Source organism: Parasteatoda tepidariorum, chromosome 10 (assembly GCF_043381705.1).
Source record: "Parasteatoda tepidariorum isolate YZ-2023 chromosome 10, CAS_Ptep_4.0, whole genome shotgun sequence".
In the NCBI taxonomy this organism is placed as follows: Eukaryota; Metazoa; Arthropoda; class Arachnida; order Araneae; family Theridiidae; genus Parasteatoda; species Parasteatoda tepidariorum.
The window spans coordinates 85225046-85251612 of record NC_092213.1 but is presented as its reverse complement, the minus strand read 5'-3'; the positions used below and the strand labels follow the sequence as shown (position 1 = coordinate 85251612).

Sequence of the window (26567 nt, the reverse complement as noted above, 5' to 3'; positions counted from 1 at the left end):
GGTTTACCTCATTGGAAGGCGAACGCTCTATGCCCTGAGCCATCACGGTTGTTTTAACTGTGTTTTACAGATCCCCAAGTAAAAATTATTGCTCTAACTTTTCGAGAAAATTTTCTATATACTTCTTTTTGCTATTTTGTTAACTGATGAGCTTCTTCTACATGAAACCTAATTTTTATATTTTGTTTCATGTCAGCAAGATGGCCGAGTGGTCAGCTTACCTGAATTTGAAGCCAATGGTTGCAAGTTCGAATCTCGCTTAGGGCAACGATGTTTCTCTCTGTGTGTTGTTCTCTGTTGTGTGAATTTGGCCTACCCTATAAACTGGTGTGTGTGGCTTGGGTAATGTTGCTCACCTCCGTGATTTAAGTTCACAGGTGCCCACCGGGTTACGTTAAATGAGCAACACTTCCGGCATCTTCCAAGGTGGAGAACGAAAGTTCAGTGCTAGTCGTAGGAAAAAAATATGTTTTGTGCATGCAGAAAAGAAACTTTTTTTTTGTTCCAGTGTTTTTTTATTGTGTTTATTTTAAAAAAATATCAAAAATTAATGATAATCTTGGACAATTAATAAAAGGCTTTGTCATTTACGTTGCACTAGAGCTGCACAATGGGCTATTGGCGACGGTCTGGGAAACATGCCGGAGGATGATCCAAAGATATGCCATCACAATTTTGATCCTCTTTGGAGGGGATGGCACCCTCGCTTCGGTATCCCGACGACCTGCACGCTAAGTCGAGCACTTTACGGTTGAACAGTTTAAGGGGGACTGTTACTGCACACCCTCGGACCATACGCAGACTGATCCAAGTGGCCACCCATCCGCACACTGACCTTGGCTAGTGATGCTTGACTTGGGTGGCCTACTTGGGAAAAGGTTGTTATTTGGCGATCGTATGGCAAAAATATTTATTTCGCAAACTTTATCTTAATTTTTTTTAACATTGAATATTTCATAAATTTAATTATATTTCACTCCAGTTTTTTATGATATTTCTCTTTTGAGTGAATAGTTTGTCCTTTTTTAGGCATTTTGCTGGGAAAACAGTAGTTTTTAGATTTAAAATATATTTAATTAGCTTGAGTAATGAAAGGTATAATAGCAGATGATAAAGCGAAGTAAGTGACTTAAAGATAAAGTCACTGTTTGTGTTTAGCGCGCATTTAGGGTTGTATCAATTTCAAGCACGGAGATGTTTCTCTTCTTACTCCCTCGCTTAAATGAACTCTGCGTCCGAGGAGGTGGAGGTTACTTTTGGTCAGATAGTGTTTGTTAAGTTGACAATGACTTTTTTTTTTATAACAGGGAAGAGAACTTTTCTGAAATACCATACTGAACACTATGAAACATCACACAGCTGTTTTGCTGCTATGAATTTACATATTCTAAAAGCCATCTTATAAATAAAACTGTCTTCTTTTTTTTTTTTTAACCCATTGACAAAATGGGTGTTGGTTAGGATTAGATGGCGTCCACGCACTTTTCAACAGTGTTCAAGAGTAATAGTAAACAGTGCGCATGTGTTGCTATGGCGACAGCTGCTGTTTTTCTTTTTATTTTCACTAGCAGGCATTTTTAATGTATTTACATAGTAATAATAATTTAAAGTATTTTTTATATTCTTTTAATTATTAATGCATAATGACGGCGATTTCAATATAAATATGAATACTGAAGAAGGAAAAGTATTGAAACACGTACGTAGGCAGGATATATGAAAATCAATCCGACGACAAACATCAACGGAGACAGTTTTTGCAACCCATGATTTGAAATGTTTAACGGAGTCAATCCAGAAAGAAAAAAGCATTTTGATCCATGGGTCAAATCATGTGATCGTAATAAGGCGATCACAACTCTTTTGTTCTTTTTTACTTTCCTTATGCGATGCGGACGTTGTTTTCATTTGTTATTATTCTTATTTTTTTTTGTAATCTTGATACTATCTTCATTTTCCATCAGCGCATTTGCATTAATGCAATCGCCATCTTGATTTGAAAAAAAAAAACATCTCATAGATTAATCTCTACCCGATGTACACAAATTGATTGACTAGATTTAACTTAATTAGAACTGTTCATGATATATAATGAATCGATATAGAAATATGAAGAGATCGTTAATGATTCTTCACTATGTAATGCACTATAATAGAAAGAAATGCGAGGACGGACGGAAGTTGCACAACACTGGCCGTCGAAGTGATGAATCTTCTCAGATGGATGATGTCAGAATCGCGGATGTTTGCTTGAAATCTGTCCCTCCAGAACTCGCATCGGTAATTGTCCGGTCTGATTCGGATCGTCTCTTCGTCGTTCATGTCCAAGTACACTGTATTATTCAAAGTGAATTTGGGCCATTGGATTTCATTCGGAATATTTGGACTCCTAGAAAGAAAAAGAGAAAAACTTCAGTTATATTTCTCTTTCATTTACTAAAATGGTACTCCGTTTCAGCAAACTAAAGGCCTGGTTTCTTAGGGCAAGCGCCTTATCTGAGCGTTAAGTTGACGTACCGCTGACGCCAACAAAATACTGTTTTGTTAGCTCAGCGTGAGCAGTCGGTTCAACGTATGTACAATCCAACTGCAGTTGATTCGGGCATTAGTCGTCGTTCAATCTAAGCGTTCGATGACGTATGCTGTCTAGCTCACAAATTGACCAATCAGGGGTTAGCTTCAAGCTGACGTTTTGTAACGCCAGCCTGTCCTAAGAAACCAGACCTTAAGAAAGAAATGATTATTTTTGTTTGGTGCACTGAAAGGATCTGAGAAGATATCACCATAAACTCAATAACATTTTGAATGTATGGTTAAGTTGTAGGTTTGGTGTATCCTCCTAGAAACTAATTTAACCTCTTCTGTAATTATCCCGAGTTAACTGGGGTATCTATATATTTTTAGTATATGATGATTGATGCATTTACATAGAAAAAAAATGGCGTTCGCGAAAGTAAAAAGTAATGCAGATGATGAAGATGTGAACATATACAAAGACTGATATTCAACTTTTTTCATTTGCCCGAGATAATTTGGGATAGTAAAATGATGGTAAATTAAATATTTTTTTACGCATGAAAAAAATTAAAATTTCAACTTAGAACGTGTGTATTATGTTTTGTTTCAGTCCCCTGTATTTATTAATGAAAGAAAAAAAAATATGTTGATTTTTCGCATTTTATTTTTAAGCGGTTAAAAGTCTTATTTTAAGGGTGGCTTATTTAAGGGGTCAAACTTTGCATGATACCAATTTCGTAAGTCACCTTTTGTTTTCGATTTTAAATTATTTTTGGAATGAATTTTATTCATTAAAATGTATTTTATTAAACTCTCTTGATATTTTGATGGGTTTTCTTTTAATTATTATTTAAGTATTTTGAAAGTTTTTACAGAGCTACTTTAAAAAAAGTTGACGAAACCATAAAAATTAAAATTTGGCAACTAAGAAAACGTTTTCTAAAATATTAATTTGAAGTTTCATTTGTTTTTTTAAACGCCATAGAGAACCATATAAACAAAATATCTCGAGCATTTAAACTTATAGAATATTTATTATATCAGGTATTATATTAAAATTATTAGACACACTGTAATTTTTTATAAATAATTAAATGTTTTACACAAGTTTATACGCAATACTTTTGTATTCAAATATACATGTAATGGGTTTTTATTCCGAAGATTTTTCACATACTTCCTATTTGTATTTAATTTTAACGTATTGCATTATAATGTTAAACCAATCGATGCACAGACGTAAACAAGTGTATTGCGGTTTCAGCTGCATAAAAACAATACAGCTGCATTATAGGCGATCACAACGCTCGAATACGCCACCTATAGAGAAGACCGGTTCCATGTTTTTGGCCCTTCTCCCTTCCTTCCACTCCTCTGTTCAGTTGTATAGGAATGTGCTACGATACTTTTTCCTTTCACTAATATTTTTCGTTTGTAATTAATAAAAATATTTTTTAAAAGTTTCATGATACTTTCTTTTAGAACTATGTTCAATTTAATTTTCAGTTCCAGATAGTTTCTCAACTTAAGCGATTTTAATCTATATGAAAAATCAGGACATAAACTAACGTACTTCCTTCGTCTATGACTCTCCACACGCTAATGGGGAAAGCATGCGAAGTGTTGCCACAGGTAGAGAGTTCTGCTCCACCCCACTTGCAGCTCATTTCGATCTCCAATAACCTGATAAAAAAGATTTTACAGAGATTCTTCTAGTGCGTCTAATAATCTGATACATGATTTAAACCTCCTAGTTCGGTACGGCTATCTCCTTTCACATTTTACCGCTAACCAACTCTCTCTGATGACCAACGAAAGCTTACAGCAGTGTTTGTGTGTGTTCCAAAATGTATAAAAATTTTCTACAGGTTTCATAACAGACAAACTGGTTGTGTCTGTCGCCTTTTGTTATTACCGCGTTTACATCAAATTGCCTTCGGGTGGAATTTTGTAATCGATTTTAAACTGACTTCCCGACTAGCTACAGACTTCTAATTTGGCACATAGTTCAGGATTGGATGACAATGCATGAAAATGAAGCGAAAAAAAGGCATACAAAGTCAAATAAAATGAAAGAAAAATTAATATTTTCGCGTTGTCTTTTGTTGTCGATTCGATTATTTCAAATGAGTGTCACATGTCAGTTGAAAAGTTTTGTGTACAATGCCTGAAAAAATTGAGATTTTGGAAGTGTGAACAAAAAGAAATTAAAATAATATTTTTAAAAATCACGTTTTTGTAGTGGAGAATAATAATGAAAAAAACAACAATTTGATGTTGTTGTAGTTCATTTACGTCGCACTAGAGCTGCACAATGGGCTATTGACGACGGTCTGGGAAACATCCCTGAGTATGATCCGAAGACATGCCATCACAATTTTGATCCTCTGCAGAGGGGATGGCACCCCCGCTTCGGTAGCCCGACGACCTGCACACGAAGTCGGGCACTTTACGGTTGAACAGTTTAACGAGGACCCATACCGCACTCCCTCGGTCCCTACGCAGACTGATCCAAGTGATCACCTACCCGTACACTGACTAAGCCAATGATGCTTAACTTCGGTGATCTGCTGGGAACCGTGCCTTAACGATCAGTTCACTGCGGGAAAACAAAAATTTGAAAAACGAAAAACGTGGGGTGCATGAAATATACATAACACATTTTCTTACTCATACGCGTGCACATTCAGATACAATTACAGATATATATACACATATTCTCATGAGCACACATACTGTTACTGTTATGTATTTCATGGGCCCCACGTCTTTCAAATTTTTGTTTTTTAATTATTATTCTCCACTACAAAAACTTGGTTTTTAAAAATATTATTTTGATTTTTTTCCCAAAAACCAGTCGCTTTAAAACCCTGCAACAGAAAAAAAGAAGCTATATTTACCCGTTTCTGATAAAATTTATCCATCTGTCCATGATCCTGTCGCTGAACTTCTTTTCCTCTTCAGTGAAATTGTCGAAGAGGGGGTTGCCGAACGTGTACTGCACCTCGTCGAAGTGCGTCGTCCCCATCCAGCCATTCAGAGGCGATGACGAGGGCCGACGTGTCAGGACATAAAAATAAACAGAGTTCCCGATAGACTGGAACTCAGCCTGGTAGAAAGAGTTGCACACTATGAAATAGTCGCCGAGGGACATCCCCAGCGCTTTGGTGAAGGTGTCCGAAGTCTCATTCACGACGCTGCCGGCGTAGAACTCCGCTATCTCCTTTTCCTCAGTTTGCTCTGTGTTCTTGAATATGAGAGTGAGGAGTTGCTTGGCCAGTTTCTTGTTGATTGTCTGCACGTTATTGTGGCCGTTAATCCCGAAGAACTGTGGGATGGCCACGGCCAAGAAAAAGTTCCCTTCTTCCTCATTCGTACCTATGATGACGTCCGAATGTTCCATCTTGCCTTCCCTTATGAGATCGATGACCGGTTTAGGGAGGTAATCGTCACCGACCCTCGGAAAGAAGGTCAAAGGGTTGCCTCGCATCAGCAAACCTTCGGCACGCGACAACTCCATGTACGACAAACGCTTCAGACAGGCAACCACAACTTTGGGGTTTTCTTTCAGTGTGAATTTCCTGTCGGCGCAGCCTGTTATTCTAGACACTTTCTCGGCCGTCTCCAATAGCCGCTTGTTATCGTCCAATATCATCGTCTGGATACCGCCTCCGCTCTGTAAGATTCCCCTTTTGATGATATGGCGGGTTAAGGGCGACACTAAGTGCCCGCAGACGGCCATAGCGCCAGCACTGTTCCCCATCAGCACCAAATGATTCGGATCACCCCCGAACGATTTTACGTTCTCCTTTATCCACCGTAAGGCTGTCACCTGATCGTGGAGTCCAAAATTGCCGACAGCTTCATCGCTGAGTGAAGTGAAGAAACCGAGAACGCCCACTCTGTAATTAAGATTGATGACGAGAATGTCACCTCTCTGGGAGAGTACAGTACCGTCCAGTACCTCCTGTATGCTGGAACCTGTATTGAAAGCTCCTCCGTGTATGTATATGAGGACAGGTTTCAGGCCAGTGGACCGTCGAGAGTAAGGCACCCATATATTCAGATACAAACAATCTTCCGACATGTTGGCCAGCTTTGGGATGTAGTAGAAGTCGTCCGTTCCATTCTGGATGCAGGGGGGTGATAGGTTCGAGGCGTCGTACACGCCTGACCACGGTGTTTTGGGTACTGGCTTCCTGAACCTGAGTCGTCCGGTGGGGGGTTCTGCGTAAGGGATTCCCAGGAAGGCTTCGATATTCGGATTTCCGCTGGCGACGGTGATTCCTTGAACTGGTCCGTTGTTTGTCATGACAACGCGGTCTGACGAGGCGCTGGCCATCAAACTGATCAAAATAGTGACCCTTGCAAGTTTCAGCCTGAAAAATAAAATGCACTTTTAACAGGTGACTGAACTAAACAATACAAAATGCAAGCAAAAAGCTAGCCAATAAATTCCGAACAGAAAACAGCTGTCGCGGACGATGTGTGTTCGCAGCTTTAACCCCTTAACGATCGGTTAATTTTCAAGAAAACTGTCATAAAAGTGCCTATTTTGCCAAATACACGAATTTGATTAGTGCTGACATCCAGTTTAATATAAACTAACTATCTACAATTACCTTAAAAAATATCCTGGTACTGTGTAAAATGAGAAATAAAATGTTTTTCGGGCAAAAGAAATGAACTAGTTTCATTCTTATTAGTGCGTTACTACTGAACGGTCCAGCCCGGAAATTTGACGGGAGCGTGAAATAGAGGGCGCAACCTCACCCCGTCATTTTCACGGGAGCGAGATGTTGTTGTTGTTAATTTACGTCGCACTAGAACTGCACAATGGGCTATTGGCGACGGTCTGGGAAACATCCCTGAGGATGATCCGATGACATGTCATCATAATTTTGATCCTCTGCGGAGGGGATGGCACCCCCGCTTCGGTAGCCCGACGACCTGCGCGCGAAGTCGAGCACTTTACGGTAGCACAGTTTAACGAGGACCAATACCGCACACCCTCGGCCCCTACGCAGACTGATCCAAGTGGTCACCCACCCGCACACTGACCGTAGCCAGTGATGCTGACTTCGGTGTTCTGCTGGGAACTGTGTCTTAACGATCAGTCCACTGCGGGACTCACGGGAGCGAGAAGGAAAGGGGTTAAAAGCCCTCCTTCTGAAGTAGGCAGTTCATTCTTATTAAATAGAAATTAATCAGGGAAACTTCCAATTGGTGTCTAATTTGAAAGCTCGTAAAACCCAACTTATGAAAAGGAAACTATGGTTTGTCTACGGTTAGAACTCCCCCGTCCCGACGCCATCTGCTGCTATGGAAACAAGACTAGCGCATTTCAGGGAGGGTATAGTTAGTCTAAGCCAGTGTTCGCAAAGTGTGGTACGCGTACCCCCAGGGGTACGGGAACAGTTCAGCCGGGGTACGCGTTCTTATGCGAAATATCTTGCACCAAACGAAAATTTCAAAAAATTTTATTTAAAAACAAAGCTAGCCATGAAAATTTTCGATTACATATTTTTCCATTGGCTATTTTTTTGCAGAGTTAACAGTTACTAATTAGCGGTGTCAACAGAAAGTTGTGATTTTTAACTTTTGAGCAATTTTTTTATAGTAAAAAATACATTAATTTCTTTATTAGTGGTACACAACTTTACGAAAAATTTAGAAAGGGTACACAAAAGTCATAAGTTTGGGAAACACTGGTCTAAGCTAAGAAATCTTCCCGCCACAAAGTCTGAGGCCGTCTGTTGCCATGGAAAGAAGAATGGTGCATTTTAGGGAGGGTAGCTTCACTCTAGGACTAACACAATTGACCAAAGAAAGAGATTCCCTCGCTGACCCGAGCCGAAACCGCTATTTTGAAATAGCCATACCTCGTTACCATAGTCACCGCCACAGGTCCAGACGAATGTCTGTGGGAGTTCTTATTTTAGACAAACTATAGCTTCTGAGCCGTGATAGCTCAGGGGATAAAGCATTCGCCTTCCAATGAGGTGAACCGGGTTCGAATCCCACCGATGGATGATCGATACGAATCCGCATCCGGCTTGCACCAACCACAGTGCTGACGTGAAATATCCTCAATGGTAGACGGATCATATGTTAGAGTCCCCTTGCCGCCTGGCTAACCGTGGGAGGTTCTCGTGGTCTTCCTCTCCATGTAACGGAAATGCCGGTTAGTTCCATCAAAAAGTCCTCCACGAAGGCAAATTTCTCCCAATATTTGATCCAAGAGTTTCCTTGTCTTCTGGATTGGGTTCGAAATGATAAACTGTAGCTTTTCTTCACTCTAGGGCTAAGCCGAAACCTGCCCAACCCAGCTTGAAGTAGTTATTACCTCGTTACCATATAGTCACTAGGGGAGTTCTTACTTTGGACAAATTATATTTTCAGCTCACTAAACGTTTTTTTTAAATCGTGTTTGCTGATGATGCCAAGGCTGATTCGAGTTATAAATATTCAAAACATTTATGTTTAAATACAATATTTATAATTCCAAAGGTTAAATTTTAATATTCTGAAGAAGTTTTAAGGAAGGGACACAAAAACGCACTCTCTCTGAATCTTCCAACATTTTCCGCCCCAGGTTCGAAAGTTTTAACAACTTCTTCTAGCGCTATCTCTATATTTTAAACACATCATCATTAATCTAAGATAAATCAGAAATTAATCTATCTGTTTACATTTTTATGAGGATCTCCCTAATCTTCTTAATCTAACGGGATATATCAACTCATTTCTGGAAGAATCTTCATATTTACCTTCGCTAAGCACGTGCCGGCCAAAAATTAACCTCCAAGGTCGTCTAAAAACTCGAAACTTGTTTTTGAAGTGCTACATTTTTATTAAACCAAATTATAATGCTACTAAAATTTTACAATTATTTTTTTATTTATTTTGTAACTCGATTTTGCTTGTGCTAATCGTGCAATCAAAATTATGACCACTTTGCAGCTAGCTACAGCACTCAAATCTCAACTGGACTTCTGTATCTTATGACTGTGCAAGTTTTACCCCTTGACATACGAAGACGTCTGGGAGACGTCATTTGTTTTTTTTATGTCAAAACAATAATTGACGTGTCTCAGACGTCTTCAACGCAAAGATGCCAACATGCATCGAACAGTAAATAAATATTTTAAAGTGGTAGTTTATCAATAATGATTCCTGGTTTTATAAATTCAATTTAGTAAATTTTTATCCACCACTATTTCTAAGTAATTCGTACAAAACAAATGAAATAAAATAAAAATATGACCACCGAAGCCGACGTCTTCAGGGGGTACCGGCCCCGGTAGCCATTAAAAACAAAACCATTTCTATTTGAGGGAGAAGCAAAAGCTTAAAATATCTCCCTCAGTACCCCGATGGTTTTGTATAGAGGTCCAGGAAAAACAAGATACATTCAAAAGAATAAACAAATTACGAAAAGAAAATCAATAAAAATCATCAGAAAATTAAAAACTCACAGTCACAGGTCAAGAATCAACTTCAANCAGTTTTAACTTCCTTTAGCTTTTGAAGTTGATTCTTGACCTGTGACTGTGAGTTTTTAATTTTCTGATGATTTTTATTGATTTTCTTTTCGTAATTTGTTTATTCTTTTGAATGTATCTTGTTTTTCCTGGACCTCTATACAAAACCATCGGGGTACTGAGGGAGATATTTTAAGCTTTTGCTTCTCCCTCAAATAGAAATGGTTTTGTTTTTAATGGCTACCGGGGCCGGAAACCCCTGAAGACGTCGGTTTCGGTGGTCATATTTTTATTTTATTTCATTTGTTTTGTATTGATACTTTTTTCTGAAATTTCTGCTGCTTCTTAGCGCGTTTTTTTCAAAGAAGTTTTATCCTTTTGATCTTAATTATTTGTGTTTTCTTTCAGTAAGTAATTCGTAGGCTTATATAATTCACCACTTTATAATAGTTATGCCATGCTATACGTTTTAAAAAGCAAGCAAAAATAGTCAAATATTTGAGAAATTTAGTTTGTTGTTATTTACCGTTTTTTTTTATTATTTTGGTTTGTCCGGAGCAGTTGGCATCTCTGTCAACATTCCGTTGCGATTTGTTGTTGTTTACAGTGCAATCAAAGATCATTTTTATATCAGGAAATGATATGTCAAGGGGTTAAACGTTTTCTGACAAGCTAGAGTGTTAAAATTTCACCTGTAGCTGTTATCCTGATATCCTATGCAAGTTGCAATTGTTTTATAAATGATGCAAATAAAAGTTCTCAATTGTTTTTCCAATTGAAATTTCGAACACTTAACAACATAAACATACTAACAAATACAAAACAAAGAAAATTTTGAAATAAAAATTTTTAAAACTACGTTTTTCAAATAAGATAAAAACGAAAAAAAAAATTTTTTTATATTTTTGTCTGGGACCTAAAACGAAAAACTTTAGAGTGCTTCATATTTTTTAATAAACTTCTATTTTCACCTCTGTTGAAATGATTACATGTTTGTTTTAGATGAGATAAAATACTTTCTTATTTTTCGCCTACTTATAAAAAACGAATTTTTTAAAATACTTGGTATGTTTCCTTCTATTATTTTATAAATTTATAATAAATGTTGTGAAGTTTACTAGAAAAATTCTGAGACAAATCTTCGNATTACATGTTTGTTTTAGATGAGGTAAAATACTTTCTTATTTTTCGCCTACTTATAAGAAACGAATTTTTTAAAATACTTGGTATGTTTCCTTCTATTATTTTATAAATTTATAATAAATGTTGTGAAGTTTACTAGAAAAATTCTGAGACAAATCTTCGCTAAAAACTTTATTTCATATCACAAATTTTGGAACGCAATAAGGACCGTCAACAAAAGATTAAAAAAAAAAATTATTAAAAATCTGAAATAATTTGGGATAACTGGAAACCAAGTATTTTTATAACGACATTTGCAAAATATTTAATATTCTATTGTTTCTAAGACCGATAGGCTTAAAAATTCGTTTTGAATACAAGCAAATTATTTTAATTCTTAATTTTTTTTTTAAATATCCTACTTTGAGATCTTTTTAATACATTTTGAAATACCACTTAACGGAACATGGTTATTTTTCTCACTGCACTTTATGACGTAACATCACCGATGCAGAATAACATCATTACCGCTATTTTCACTTACACCAGGGTCTAGTTCTAGTAGGTAACAGATACGTAGTAGGACTGGATGGAACGGTGGTCGGAAAAATTAATTATCTATATATTAATAGGCTAGCAGTATTTTTTCTCGCTAAAAACTCCCAAACTACGCAACAGAATTAAACAAATAAGGTATCGTTTTAAAGGTATTGTTATGTAAATGTGCAATAAGGTCTTAAATTATGAAAATTTCCTTTAATTAATTAATAAAATTAATAATTTAGTTTCAACCAATGAGAATTCAGCAAATCATTTTTCGGGTGGTTCGCATAGGCATTGTTTCCGTAAGCATTGTTTGATTTAAAGCATTTCTGAATTAATAGATTGATAAAGAAAAATAAGAGTGGATAAAAAAAAACGGAACTGAATTTCTTAAAAAAAGAATTCAATATCTTTAGTTCCTTTGATAAATTTTTAGTTTCATGATAAATTTTTGTTTCGTTACAATAGAATGGCAATGGCATCGTGCGAATATTCAAACCAAAACAAACTTTCTACAAACAATTATTTTGATTTGAGATTTAAAACGATATCTTAGTTATTTAGTTCTATTTTTATTTATTTAGTGCCTGCTGCCTAAATAAAATGCCTGCTATCAGGCGTCGAAATATCTCTGGCAGACGTCAGAGAAATGAATGGCGGAATTGTAAACGGGAAAGCATTTCTTATTGAGATATATTCTCTGCTACAGCTCCAAATTTCTCAGCTACATGAAGAAAAGATAATCAAATTGTGAAGGGGGCAGAGAAGTGTATAAATTTCATTAAGTAATTGATTTCAATATCTGGCATTTTTATTTTAAAATTTAAATGTGTTAAAATGTTTTTATAAGATTGCGAAGCAATATGCAATGGAACTGCGAAGCAGTTCTGGGGGCTGGCGAGCGTAGCGAGCAGGGGGCGGAGCCCCCTAGTTATTATTATTTTCTTTGTAGTTTGCTACAACTGCTTTGTTACAAATAAAGTTAACTACAATTAATTTTTTTTAAAAAATGCCTTGACTACAATCACTGGTCAAATTATTAGACGCACTATAATATTCTATGTAAAATCTTAATTATCAGCTGATACTCTATACAGCTGTATTGTTTTAGTGGGTTTGCACTTGTTTGCGTTCGTGTATCAAAGGGTTAAATGAGACGATATATAATATAAATTTGACAATAGAATAAATGAGACGATATATTATATAAATATACAATATTTATTATATCAAGCATTATATTGTAATAATTAGACCAAATTTTTAGACGCACTGTAGTTTTTTAATAATGACATGATTTGCATGAGTTTATAGGCAATACTTTTATATTTAAACATACATGTAAAGGGGTTTTTATTCAGGGGATTTTTTATATATTTCCTATTCGTATTTATTTTTAACGTATTGCATTCCAATGTTAACCCATTGATACAGGAGCGTAAAGAAATGTTCATCCTAGTAAAAACAATACAGCTGTATAGAGTATGACCTGATAATTATAATTTTACGTAGAATCTTATAGTGTGTCTAGGGACTGTATAAGTTGCGGTAAAAGTAATAAACTGATTATTATATGCAGGGTGATTCTAAAAAGATGGGAAAAATTTTAGGAAGTGTTGGTACACACCCAGACAAACAATTTTTATCAAAGAATGCATGGTCGAAAACAAAACCCAAAACCGCTAGAGGGCGTCAAAGTTTATGTTCTTATATGAGGCAAAAACACACAAAGAACGATGAAGTTAAGTTATAAAAGCAAATTTAATGGCAAGTGATTACAATAAGTGTTCAACACAGTGGTCGGCAGCGGCTATGCTGGTACAACGGCGAAGAAAAGATAGGCGAACTTTCCCTGCAGCGGCCGAGAGCTTGGCGACAAATAACGTAGCGCAGTAACTCTCGATAGGAATGGAGCTTTCTTGTTTGCATGAAAAAACTTTCCAAATGCGCCTTTGCGTTTTGTTTTCGACCATGCATTCTTTGATAAAAATTGTTTGCTTGGGTGTGTACTAACACTTCCTAAAATTTTTCCCATCTTTTTAGAATCACCCTGTATAATAACTGGTAATTATTCATAAACTAAACTCAGCCGCACGACAGCCCTAGAGAGCCAAGGCCTACTGAGCCCATCTCAGTTTTCTTGATCTTGGAGTCTGGGGTGCAGGAGCAGATGTTCCGGTCAGGTGGTCAGCCGAACGCGGAACCCCCAGTGTTTAGTATTCTTCATAATCATCACTAAATTTGGTAAATTCGATAAAGTTTTGACAATTTATTACCAAATACATCGCATTGTCCCTTACAAACACATCGCTAAACACTCGTAATGGTAAATGTAATAAATATCATGGCTGATTAGGCCAGTAGATTAGAGTAAAGATTTTTTTTTTTTTGAATAAGTTACTACTTGGAAAGATATTTTTTCGTTGGACACTATGTCGTTATATTTGTATATTGTTATTATATGTATTTATATTTATATATTTGTATATTATATGATGTTATATTTTACAATTAAAAAATCAATAAATGGATAAAGTCACATTTATTTAGCCTGAACGAAATTTGAACAAGGGTTGTGAAATTTTATAACCGTTGTTGAACAGCCGACCCAATTTTGGGTTTACAACTACTACTAATGTTCAACTCCGTCATTTTGAATTAATCCACAAGACAAGAAAACTCCTGGATCAGTATCCCCAGAGGTACTGATTTGTTAGGGGAACATGGAGGACTTTGCGACTCGACAGATTTAACGTGCATCAGTCACCATTTATTTACACGGAGAGTCTTCAGGAAGCGGGGATCGAACCCACGACCTTTTGGACATGGGCCCAGTGCCCTACAAACCAGGCTATCCCTCCATGTTTTTTTTTGTTTTTTTTTATAACCGTCGTTGAACAGCCGACCCAATTTTTTTGGGTTTACGACTACTAACATTCAACGCCGTAGCCTTGTCATTTTGAATCCAATCCAGAAGACAAGGGAACTCCTAGATCAAATAGTGGGAGAAATTTGCCTTCGTGGAGGACTTTTTGATGGATCTAACCCGCATTTTCGTTACATGGTGCAGAAGACCACGAGAACCTCCCACGGTTAGCCAGACGGCAAGGGGACTCTAACCCATGATCCGTCTATCACTGAGGATATTTAACGTCAGCACTGTGGTCGGTGCAAGCCGGATGCGGAATTCGTATCGACCAGCCATCGGGGGGGATTCGAACCCGGTTCAGCTCATGGAAGACGAACGCATTATCCCCTGAGCCATCTCGGCTCCCTGTTATGTTCATTGGTTAGAATAAAAGTGAAGCATTTCCGCAACAGCCCTTTGTATCTGAAGGATTCATGGAAGTGTTTGTTGGCACTGGATTGGCTGGTTTGTTAGATTTTGGAAGTGAGTACAAAAAAAAAATCTAAATAAAAGTAATATTTTTAAAAACCACGTTTTTGTAGTGGAGAATAATAATTAAAAAACAAAAATTTGATGTTATTGTAGTTGTAGTTCATTTACGTCGCACTAGAGCTGCACAATGGGCTATTGGCGGCGGTCTGGGAAACATCCCTGAGGATGATCCGAAGACATGCCATCACAATTTTGATCCTCTGCGGAGAGGATTGCTCTCCTATTTTGGTAGCCCGATGACCACTGATCAAATCAATGTTCTCAAAACAACCATCATTTTCCGTCTGAGATCAAAACGAGATGTCTCAGAGGAAATACTTTAAATTTCAGTTGAATTAGTCTGACATATAGCAAAAAGGATTCTTCTACAGTTTTTTTTAGAACGCCATCATTTATTGACAAACCTTGTAAACAATTCGTATATTTTATTGTATTTAATGATTTCTCCAAAATTGTAGCTCATATATTTCAAGTAGAGTTAAGCATTGAAACTGATTTGTTGTAAGTGAAGGAGATGCAATTTAAAACACAATTTAGTTACCTTTTCATGCTTGTCCTTGTTTAACAAAAGACACCACTTCAACTGTAATCAGAACACATTCTAACTTGATTTTCAAAAATTACGTTATAAAAGGATTGTACCAGTATAATATTTTCAGAGTAAGTAATTTTACTTTGAGGTTTACAGAAACTTTAAATAACTATGCAATATTTTCAGACTCTTCGTACAACCTGTTGGATCTTGACCATTCTATTTTATGCAATAGCCCTGTATGGAATATGGATTCCGACAAAGAACTACAGAATAATTGCAGCTTATTATGCCTTAAGAACTTTATGTTGGGCCTTCAGTGCATCTTGGCTGCTTTTCAACCTTTTCACAGGAAAACTGGGTAAGAGAGAAAAAAGTTTTTGGAAAAAATTATAATTAGTGTTATGGTTTTGTGACACCAACTGAATTGTAATTTTTAAATTATAAAAATAATAAATGTGAAAATGTTGAAAAATTACACGATTTGTCGCGTTGGAGTTTTGTTCGAGACCCTGGGACAAGTAGTTTATATGTAATGTTTTTATTTACAAAAATCACAATGTTTGACTTGCACTTACTTAAGTATCTAATATTGTGATCTAGTCCAGAGACATATAGTTTCCTAAGGACTTTTTCAGGAAGAATTAACACGAGTCAATAAAACTATCAGTTTAGAAACTGCAATGGTTTTATGTGCATAAAAGTACAAATTTTAACTTGTACACTTCATTTAATTTTTGGCATCTAAACGAATGAAGTTTTGTTTCTGATGTATTTTTTACAACTAATTTAATGAGGCAAATTTCGAGAAAATATGACTGTAGAAATTAAGAGAATTACATTATTGGTCTGTGACTAAAAAAAAAAAAATTCTAGTTTATACATATTTATGCAAACCCGTTTATATATATATCTATTAGTTTTTTATTAAAAAAATAATGAAGTGACTTTAAATGAAAAATTACAATGCATGTAATTAAAAACATCAAAACCTGTTTGATCGCTTGATCAAATTTGGTTGTATTTTTAGTAACAACCATCTTACAGTTACTGCTAGCTAACTCGATGTTTTCCTACCTTTTTAAATAGTGATACAAAATGCATTTCTTCATGTGTATATTTCTCCAACTTCATTTTTTCCCAAGGCTTCTAAAATATATATTAAAGGCCACTATTACAGAACACCCTATATACACATTCAATAAAGAAAAGATATCTAATATTATGACGTGACTGAATACTCTTTGCTTTTTGGACAGACTTGATGCACAGGTTTCTTTCGTTGGGTGTATTTACTCCGTTATGTCGTATCAGCTACAGCCTATATGTTATGCATCCGCTAGTACTTATCTTCAGGGCAGCATCCTTGAAAGAAAGGGTATACTTAGGGATGATCGATATGGTGAGTGTAATTTGGATATATTTAGTAGGAATATTATTTATAGAAACGTAACAGATTTAAGCAGGATTCTTTCGTCAAATTTCTTCATGCACCTACATTCGAACCAGTTGTCCTATGGATGGTTGACTGAATGTAAACAATAACAAGCTTCCTAAAACCAAAAGAAATTTAGAAAACTTCCGGTGTATCCCTGCAATGTTATGCTTGCGAGACGATGTGTGGACAGGCTTAATATTCTAGGCTTAATATTATTATTGTGATTTGTGTTTAAATTTACGTGTAATTTTGGTAGACGGAAAAAAAAGGTACGGAAAAAAAGGTCCCGGTAAAAAAAAGGTACGGAAAAAAGGGTCCCCGGAAAAAAGGTACCTCCATAGGGAAAATCTGTAGCGATATTTCCCCTCTCGCTTTCTGGGCAGCATGAATGTTTCTCGCTGTTTCAATGAATATTCTTTTTATCCGTAATAATTCAGATTAGATCATTGAGGTAGGAGAAGGGTAAGGGGGGGACTTATGGACTGGTAGTATTACGCCTTTTTTTTAAATTTTATTTCATTTATTTATTCTTCTTTGATTATTTTTTAAAGCCGGAAGATACTATTTAAATTTTTCTTTTAATTATTTTCTTTTATTAAATTAACTTTTTTTTGTAATTTTTCTAAGTGAAAAATGTGTTATTTTCTATTTTAAATTATATTTTNCATCATAATAGGTACTGGATTGGAGATCGATCGTTCTCTGATTCAGGTCAAAATTACAATCTGTGGATGAATGAATGGATATGTGAATGGGTCCGCCTTATAAACAGGTGTGACGTATGGTGTGGCAGAAGTTGAATTCTCGGCAATAGATGGCGCCACTGAAAAACAAGAATCGCACACTCTGCCTTAAATTTGCTCGGTTTCACCAAGCAGGCTTGCCCTTGTGGTAAGTGGCAAAAGAACCAACCAACATATACACACAAATTCAATACTTTTTTAATAAATTCGAATGGAGCTTCTACTTAAAGACAAGGATTTCAAATAAGCAAAAATTTGCCAAGAAATCGATTTTTCACTTTTTGCATTTTTGAAATCTAGACATTTAACTGAATATTTTCAAAAAAAAATTCTTGAATTAGAGCAAAATTGACGAAGCCCTGCAATGAAAAATCAATAAAACTCATTTTTCTCAAAATGTCCTTTTTTGACAAATTTATAAAACTCAAACTGTTCCAGCGAAATGAATTTTCATTCTATTGACCTGAGAATTTGATTCTGCATATTTATGAACATTATTAACATTTTGTTAGAAAATTTTTTTGAATGAAATAAATAGTATTATTTTTATACATGATATTTTATAGCGGTATGATGGGTTTTTTTTCTTCCAAAAAGGTTGGTTTTTTACTGTTATTTGTTTCAATAATAAAGAAAGTACCCCCAACAATTTTTAAATATATTCCCTAATATGTAATATTTTAAAAGGATTTTGTCATTTTAATAAAATTTCTGGTGCGAGAAATAATATCAAAAAAAGCACTAAAAATTCGAAATGTTAATTTTTTTTCAATTTCTTAAATTTTAAAAAAATTTGTTGAAATTTTGTACTATAAGTTGTTTTTAACAATATCAATGAATATTGAGAATTTCTAACAAATCCCTTGATAATTTCTAAAAATCTTTGAAAAGTCCTTTGTCGCCTTAAAATGTGGAATCGGGCGGCGTTGATGGTACAGACAGTGGCGTAGTTTTATTGTATGTCTGGACGCCTTCTCCGACATATATATATATACAGTGAATTCGCGATAACTCGAATCTGATAGGACTGACGAAAAACTTCGACTTATCGGAAGTTCGACTTACCGTTAGTTTCGGTTTTGGTCTTTCAAAATATTGNAAGTGGTAGTAAATGAACAAGTAAAGTTGGAAAGATTTTTTATTGATTAAATTAATTAAACATTGAAGATCTAAGTAAGTTAACAAATAGATCATATCTACATATTTTTTTAATTATTGATTTGTCGTAGTAGGTTGAATTTTTTTTTATTTATTTTTAACTTTGAATTGAAGATTTAATACGACAAACTGCTGTAACGTTGCCACTACTAAGAAGTTTTTTTCTCTACTGCCGTAGAAGTTTGTATATATATATGTTCTAAATCAGGTGTTTCCAACTTACATAAGGCCGGGGGCCACAATTAAAAACACAAATCAAATGGCGGGCCGCAACTTTATCAAAATTTTGCAGGAACATTAAATACTGCTGTCAGATTTTTACCAAGTTATGCAAAACAAAAGTATTGAATTACAAATTAAAATAAGATGGGGATTTTTAAAAATATTTAATTGCATGTTAAAAAATTCTGGCTACAATAATTTTAATGGGCACCTATGTATGAAACAATTAATGTGCAACAGATATCTTAGAAAACTTTAAAAAGGTTGGTATTAAAACTTACATAGTAGCACACAAAATGTTCAATGACAAAATTGAGGTTTGTCTGCTGCAACCACCAGAGAATAGATATTTACATAATTTAAAATTTACAAATGTGTGTGTAAACATTTTCGTCCAAAATGAGTGGTTTCAAAAAGTTAAATCGGAGAATTTCTTCGAGACAATTTCTGATACACACATGCTAAATTATATTCACAAAATGCAAAAAAAAAATTATATAAAAAAGAGCAACATACATAATTATTTTTGTATCTGAATAAATATTTTCATGGATGCAAAACCTGATAAATAAATTTTTTTTGCACCGTTGGTATGTTAAATTTCACAGAAACGAAGAAATTGGGTTTTTATTAACGAGAAAAGTATTTTAAGCCCATACAGATTTTTTATGAAAATTGTCTGCAAAAAAATTATAACTAATATATTCCAGTTCGCGGGCCACAAAAAAAAAGCTTCGCCGGCCGGATGCGGCCCCCGGGCCGCCAGTCGGAAATCACTGTTCTAAATGTTTAAATTATGAAAAAAATTAATAATGAAAATTTTTTATGTCTTCATCTTACAGAACCGAATAGCTCATTAATCAAGTTATGTCGAATTTGGAGGGTGTTTTGTCCCCCAAACCCTTGCCAAACCTACTATGCCACTGGGTGCAGATAACATAAGCTTTAAATTACAGTCAAACCCCGCTATAGTGAACCTTCAAGGGACCGAAATTTCTGTTCGCTATATCCGCCGTACTACAAACAATTTTAACTCATTTTTCCAAACTGCTTCCTTTTATAACACATTATTTAAAGAAATGACAAATAAAAAGAAAGACAAAAATGATTAAAAAAACAATATATAGTAACGAAAAATGTGTTAACTTTTATTTTTCATCATCTTGCTTACAAAACATTTAGGGATGAGAATTTGAGATAGAAGATGCAAACAAGAAAAAATACTTATGGCTCCATTCCACTCAATCGATTATTTTAAAAATCGGTTTATGTATTTTATGTAGAAATTTTAAAATGAAGGAAAAATGAGGAAGAAAAATCACTCGAAGACAGAAAAAAAGTTCATAAAATCCAATTTCCTCTCGTGTTTTGGTTCGCTATGTCCACAAAAAATAATATTATATGTGTATAACAAGGCACGGGAGCGAACATTTAGTTCACTATATCCGGAGTTCACTGTAAACCGTGTTCATTATAACGGGGTTTGACTGTATTTAGTGAATGAGTGAAGAATAAATTTGTTCATCTGATCTTTTTATCAATATTAGTCTTAAGATTGGTTTTTATGTCAGTCAGTTGACTTCGCCTATCTAGAACGGTATAGAGTCGGGTTCTTAATTTGATTTTAATTCATGCATAAACAGAAAATGAATATGAACTGAAATATAGTTTACATAATCATAAAAAGAGAAAAAAAATAGGAAAATAATCGTTGAGAATGATTATCAGAGAAACATACTCCTTTGTTGAATTTGGGTATTTTTTTTATTCGATTTGAAATGTAAACGGAATTTTTCGTAAATGAATATCTTTTTCAAAATTAATTTATTACATTGTTATTGGAGAGAAAAAAACATTATTTTAAAATTTTTTTCTTCACAAGCATTCAATAATTTCGTGAAATTAACGAAAATATTAAATAAATATAGGATTATCAATTGGATATAAATTTAATTGCAAGTTTCGTAAAACATTACTGTTTAAAAAAAAAAATCCAAACTATCGGAACCGCTGTTACTCTTTCACGGAACCCTGTGGTTCCTCGGAACAAAATCACTCGAAGACAGAAAAAAAGTTCATAATATCCAATTTCCTCTCGTCTTTTGGTTCATTATATCCACACAAAAATAACACTATACGTGTGTAGCAAGGCACGGGAGCGAACATTTGTTTTACTATATCCGGGAGTTCACTATAAGCCATGTTCACTATAACGAGGTTTGACTGTATATATATAAAAAAAAAAGAAGGAAAAAAGAAACTTCTAGAATAAGGTGCATACTTACATCGTAAACGGCTTTCCCTTTCAATCCACAGCACTGAACGTGACAACGATCTGAACTTATTCTACAACGAGTTGGAAAGTGACTACTTTCAACCCTTAAGCCACTCAAATTATAATAATAAAAAAATAAAAACAGAAGATGCCAACCTTTTTCTTCTTTCTAATTTGACCTGGGCAGCAATACTAGTCATAAAGGGTGACCTTCATAAGGAGACAAGCCTCGTGAAATTCTTCAAGGAAGAAAAGTCCGAATTATTGTATCACTCAATTTCAATAACACGCTTTGTTTTGTTCGACTAATCGACGTAATAATTGGACTTGCTTTTACATTAATCCTTTCATAGTGAAAGTAAAATTCTGTAAAAAATAAGGAAAAAAGATTGAGGACCTTTTTTAGTTCCCGCTTTGCATTCTGTTCAAAATGTTACAGAACTACAAATCCGCAGAAAACGATAATTGTATTATGAATCCGCAGAAAACGTTAATTGGATTATAAATCCGAAGAATTTCTGTTTTATCAAAGGTCATAAATCTTATAAATAATTTATCCTCCTCTAAAATGATTATTTTAAATTTAATTTGCCAATTTAATCAATTTACCTCTACAGGCCTGAGTAAAAGATTCGAAAAGACTGTTATTTTCCTGTAAATCTCGATTCATGATTTCCTTCGTTCTTTTTTTTAATTACTTCTTTTTTACTGATTATTAGATATACATAGCTGCAGACATCAACAGGAAAAGAAATCCAGTAGATTTTACGGAATGATATAAATTCTACGATAATTGTTGCAAATGTACTGAATATTTTACACATAGGGAATTTTAGGGATTTTTTTTTATCGTCATCAAAATAGAAGAACTGCAATATTTTCCAGCTATGATTGACATTAAAAGAGATTGAAATGTTTTGCATTATTTTTACTCATAATTTTGAATAGTAACGGGCGTTTAATTTATCAAATATAGCTAAAAAACGTTCTAATTAATTTAAAAAGGGAGTTCGGAATTTAAAAAAAAGAAACTGAACATTTTAGAATAAAAAAAGTTTTTAACTGATTTTTATAAATGAGGCTCGCTTCATTATTGGTATACGTATTTAATAATTTACGTATACGCATTTAATATTCAGTAATGCGTATTTAATATTCAGTAATACGTATTTAAATATTCGAGCATGCAATAATCAGTGCAAAAAAGCTCTATAGGAATTTTTTAATGAGACTTACTCATTTTTAGGGAAGTTTATAAAAGCGTACAAAAACCTGGTGAATATTTATTAAACCAGTAGAACAGGAGAAACTGGCAAAATCCAGTAGAGTTGGCAGATATGGATATGTGCTTATCATAAGAATATTTATGAATAAATATCAAATGATACATTTTAAGAAGAACCGTCAGCTTTGAGACACTTTACATATTCGTTAATAGAAATTAGAGCAAATAGACTTGCAGCTCCGAAATTGAATTTTAACTAATTAATAAAATTTAGGAAACTAAACTGTATTATTTCTTTTCTTTAAAAAAAAAAAAACCCTCTTTATATACTTCTTTATATTTTAAAAAATTTGAACAAGAACTCAGAGCTTTTTTTTTTATCTCTCACTTATTTTGATAGAAATTATAAACAATTCACACGCACAAAAATTTTATAATAAGATGACAAAGAGAATTGGCAAAAAAAGAAAAAAAATATTTTACTTATTTCTTACTATAAATATAAAAATCTAATATTGGTGTCTCGGTTTTCCTTTGTTGTACAAAACATTTTCATATATAAATATTTTTGTTTCCTTAATTTAAAGGTTAAAATTGCCTGTACTGTTATTATCACGTTTTTTATTTTGTTTGATATCGTTTGATTTTGTTTATAAATTAAGAGTTTAGAAGGATTGTTTTTATGATTATTATTATTAGAATAACATAATTCTACATTTCAAGATTAAGTTATTTAAATCGGTGTCTGATCTTTTATTAAAAGTTTTACAATTATTATTTTTTAGTGCAAATTACATTAATGTACCATTATGAATTTCGGTTAAAGTGATTCGTTAAATGATTTATAACTTAACTTTCAGCTTCATGCACTAAATGACGAATTCAAAAATTGTATTTAAAATACATCCGTCCGTATGGTAAGCAAAAATATTAAATGACAGTTGTGAAATCACAAAATTTGTTATAACAATATACTTTTAATTTGAATTTTATTTCAAAAAATGGGAAATATTTGGAGGTGGGAAGTGCACAAGTGTTCTTTTTAGTCGAATAATTTCAACTGTATTCTGCCAAGAGACAGCAATTACTGCGAAGCAATTATCGAGGTTGGTAAGCGTCAGCAAACAGGTCGTTTAGTCCTCTAAATAGGAATAAAAAATAAAAATTTGGATTAGAAAAATATGAATCGGTCGAGATTGATTACTCGAAAATTAAATATACAAGGTCCCGCAGTGGACTGATCGTTAAGACGCGGTTCCCACCAGATCACCGAAGTCAAGCATAACTGGCTGCGGTCAGTGTGCGGGTTGGTGACCACTTGGATCATTCTACGAGCGGTATGGGTCCTTGTTAAACTGTTCGACCGTAAAGTGCTCGACTTCGCGTGCAGGTCGTCAGACTACTGAAGAGGAGGTACCATCCCCTTTCTGCAGAGGATCAAAATTGTGATGGCATGTCATCCTCAGGGATGTTTCCCAGACCGCCGCCAAAAGCCCATTGTGCAGATGTAGTGCGACGTAAATGAACTTTTTTTTCTAACGGCAGGTACTTGAACATTCGTTCTTCACCTAGGAAGTTGCCGGAAGTGTTACTCATTTAACGTTACCCAGTAACGTTAAATAACTTAGGGCACCTGTTAACCTAAGTCACGGAGGCGAGCAACATTACCCACGCCACACTGCCACAGATACCCGCTTTATAGGGTGGGCCACATTCACTCATCACACAATAGAGAACAACACACAGAGAGAAACATCCATGCCCTAAGCGGGATTCGAACCCGCAGCCATCGGCTTCGCAGTCAGGCACGCTAACCGCTCAGCCACCTGACCGGCGAAGTAAATGAAAAATATTTTGTTCTAGACGTAATGAACTAGAACAAAATATTCAATTTCTGAAAAGAATTCAGATGTTAGAGATAATGACAGAAAGGAAATAGTTAACCTTCGCAAAAATATCGTAAATCTTCGTTAAATACAAAGGGCAATCTTAATATGTTGCGAATATTCAGGGCTGATGGCGAATAAATTTTGCCTTAGAAATTGCTTCAACTACCATATTTTCCCTAGGGTTGTGAATTTTCTGTTGAAAAATATAACAAATGGGACACGATTGTTTCAGACTTAAAGATTATTTAAATGTGCATCAATGAAAGTCTATGACAACAGCATGTTTTTGGCAACTTGAATCCCGAGAAGAAGGAAAAAAATCGTTGAATTTAGAGATAAAAAAACTCTCCATTGTATTTTATTCCAAATCTCTTTAATGAACTAGTGGATGTTCTTTTGGCAAAGTTTATGTCCTCTTCACTTGCTGGGACAGTTCAGCGAGGCTCCCGAATTTGCTTCAGATTATCAGATTATAACAGTTTTGTACTATTCTACGTCTGAAAAATAGATGTTCCTGTATTTATTTTTGACGATTTGCTCAGAACTATAAATCTAATCCACTAACAGAAAGTTTGAGGCTACGACTGAAATTTGTATTTAAGTATCGAAAGGCAACAGTAAACAAATGCGAAGTGTTAAAAGTATGGGTTCAGTTTTTTTTTCAACCGAAAAGGCATATACTGTGGGACTTCTATTCAACGAACTTCCATTTTGCGAATTTCTCCATTTTGCGATTTTTTTTCTCTCGAGGAACCAAAAACATTTTGGAAATTTCTTTGTGAAATAACTTCCAAATAGCGAAATGAATTTTCTTTTTAACGAACTTTTCTTTGATATCCACTTTCCTTATTTCCCAAAATATTTCAATTTCGAACTTTAACGTATTTTACTAGGGAAAGATTTTCGCTACCACTTAACTATTAGAGAAAGCAGTAAGATCCCTTTTCCTTTTTTGATTCAATTTCAAACGAAACACTCAGACAAAATGGATTTTATCAATAGCAATTAAACTTAACGCATGTGGTAATGCATGTTTAAAATTACTTTCATAATAAAGGCAGCTATAATTTAATGCTAATGATAGTGAAACACAGCATAATGTTTTGCTCTATTCTTGCTTTCCATGCAGATTTCTTTTATGGTTAAGATTTATAAAATAATTAGTAGACACTAGTTTACAAGATAAAGGTGTGTCAATTTTAATTATGTCTAGTGTTTATGAATCTAAAACCTGTTTTGTGTTGTTTAAGTATTTCAAAAGGTGATTTTTCTACTTAACGAATTTTTCATACAACGAACTTATTATCGGGATTTAGCGACTTCATTAAATAGAGGTCCGACTGTATTTTTCTTCACATATTGCTCAACAGACGCCGCAAAATCTCAAAAAGTCAAAAAGAGAATTGAAACTGAAATCACTTGAATTTGTCAGTTCAGATTTTCAATATAAATGAATTACGTTATAAATGTTGCTCTCCTATTTAATGTCCTTAAAAAAGGTCTTTCTTTTTACGTCGTATTTTATTATTATTATCCTAATTTCGTGCCTGTTAGTTAATGTCGGAAATCAGTCCAAAATTGTTTTAACGACTGTGTAGTATATATCTACCACTCCAAAAATACAATTCCAATTCCCTAGTTAGTATATAAAACATGCTAACTCGATTGTATGTTTGGGTACCTTTACATAGATGAAGATTGACATTGTCGATATCTTCTCTCCGCACAGACTGTAACGGCAATGAAAGGAATTGTAGAGTGTGATGCCACATTTATTTTAAAAAGATAGGAAATACATATGTAATGCCAAATGTGGCATCACATAGAGTCCTCCAACAGAAAGATTAAATTTAAGGACACCAGTCGAAATTTGTATAGCGTTGGCTATTAATTCTAATTGTAGCTTTGTGCTGCCGTTAGCTGTTATAATTAGATCTATTATAATCTATATACAGGGTATCTTTTTGTACGAAACGCGATGGGAACTTATAGTGTCATAGTGAAAATTTAAGTGTGTAG

General features: G+C 34.5%; 1 protein-coding gene and 1 long non-coding RNA gene across 2 annotated transcripts in view; one reads left to right on the top strand and one right to left on the bottom strand.

Moving 5' to 3' along the window:
* Positions 1 to 1286, top strand: part of LOC139426743 (uncharacterized) — a 10187-nt gene extending 8901 nt beyond the window's left edge. The window contains exon 2 of the long non-coding RNA XR_011637952.1: positions 879 to 1286. This is a non-coding gene — a long non-coding RNA (uncharacterized lncRNA). The remainder of the gene's footprint in view (positions 1 to 878) is intronic.
* Positions 1287 to 1610: 324 nt separating this feature from the next.
* LOC107457137 (acetylcholinesterase-1-like) lies at positions 1611 to 21850 on the bottom strand. Its single transcript, XM_016075212.3, has 3 exons — positions 21445 to 21850; positions 5418 to 6896; positions 1611 to 2389 (listed from the first exon to the last, which is right to left on the bottom strand). Coding segments are annotated over exons 1-3 (1749 nt in total). The 5' UTR covers positions 21447 to 21850; the 3' UTR covers positions 1611 to 2121.
* Between the last annotated feature and the right edge of the window lie 4717 nt (positions 21851 to 26567).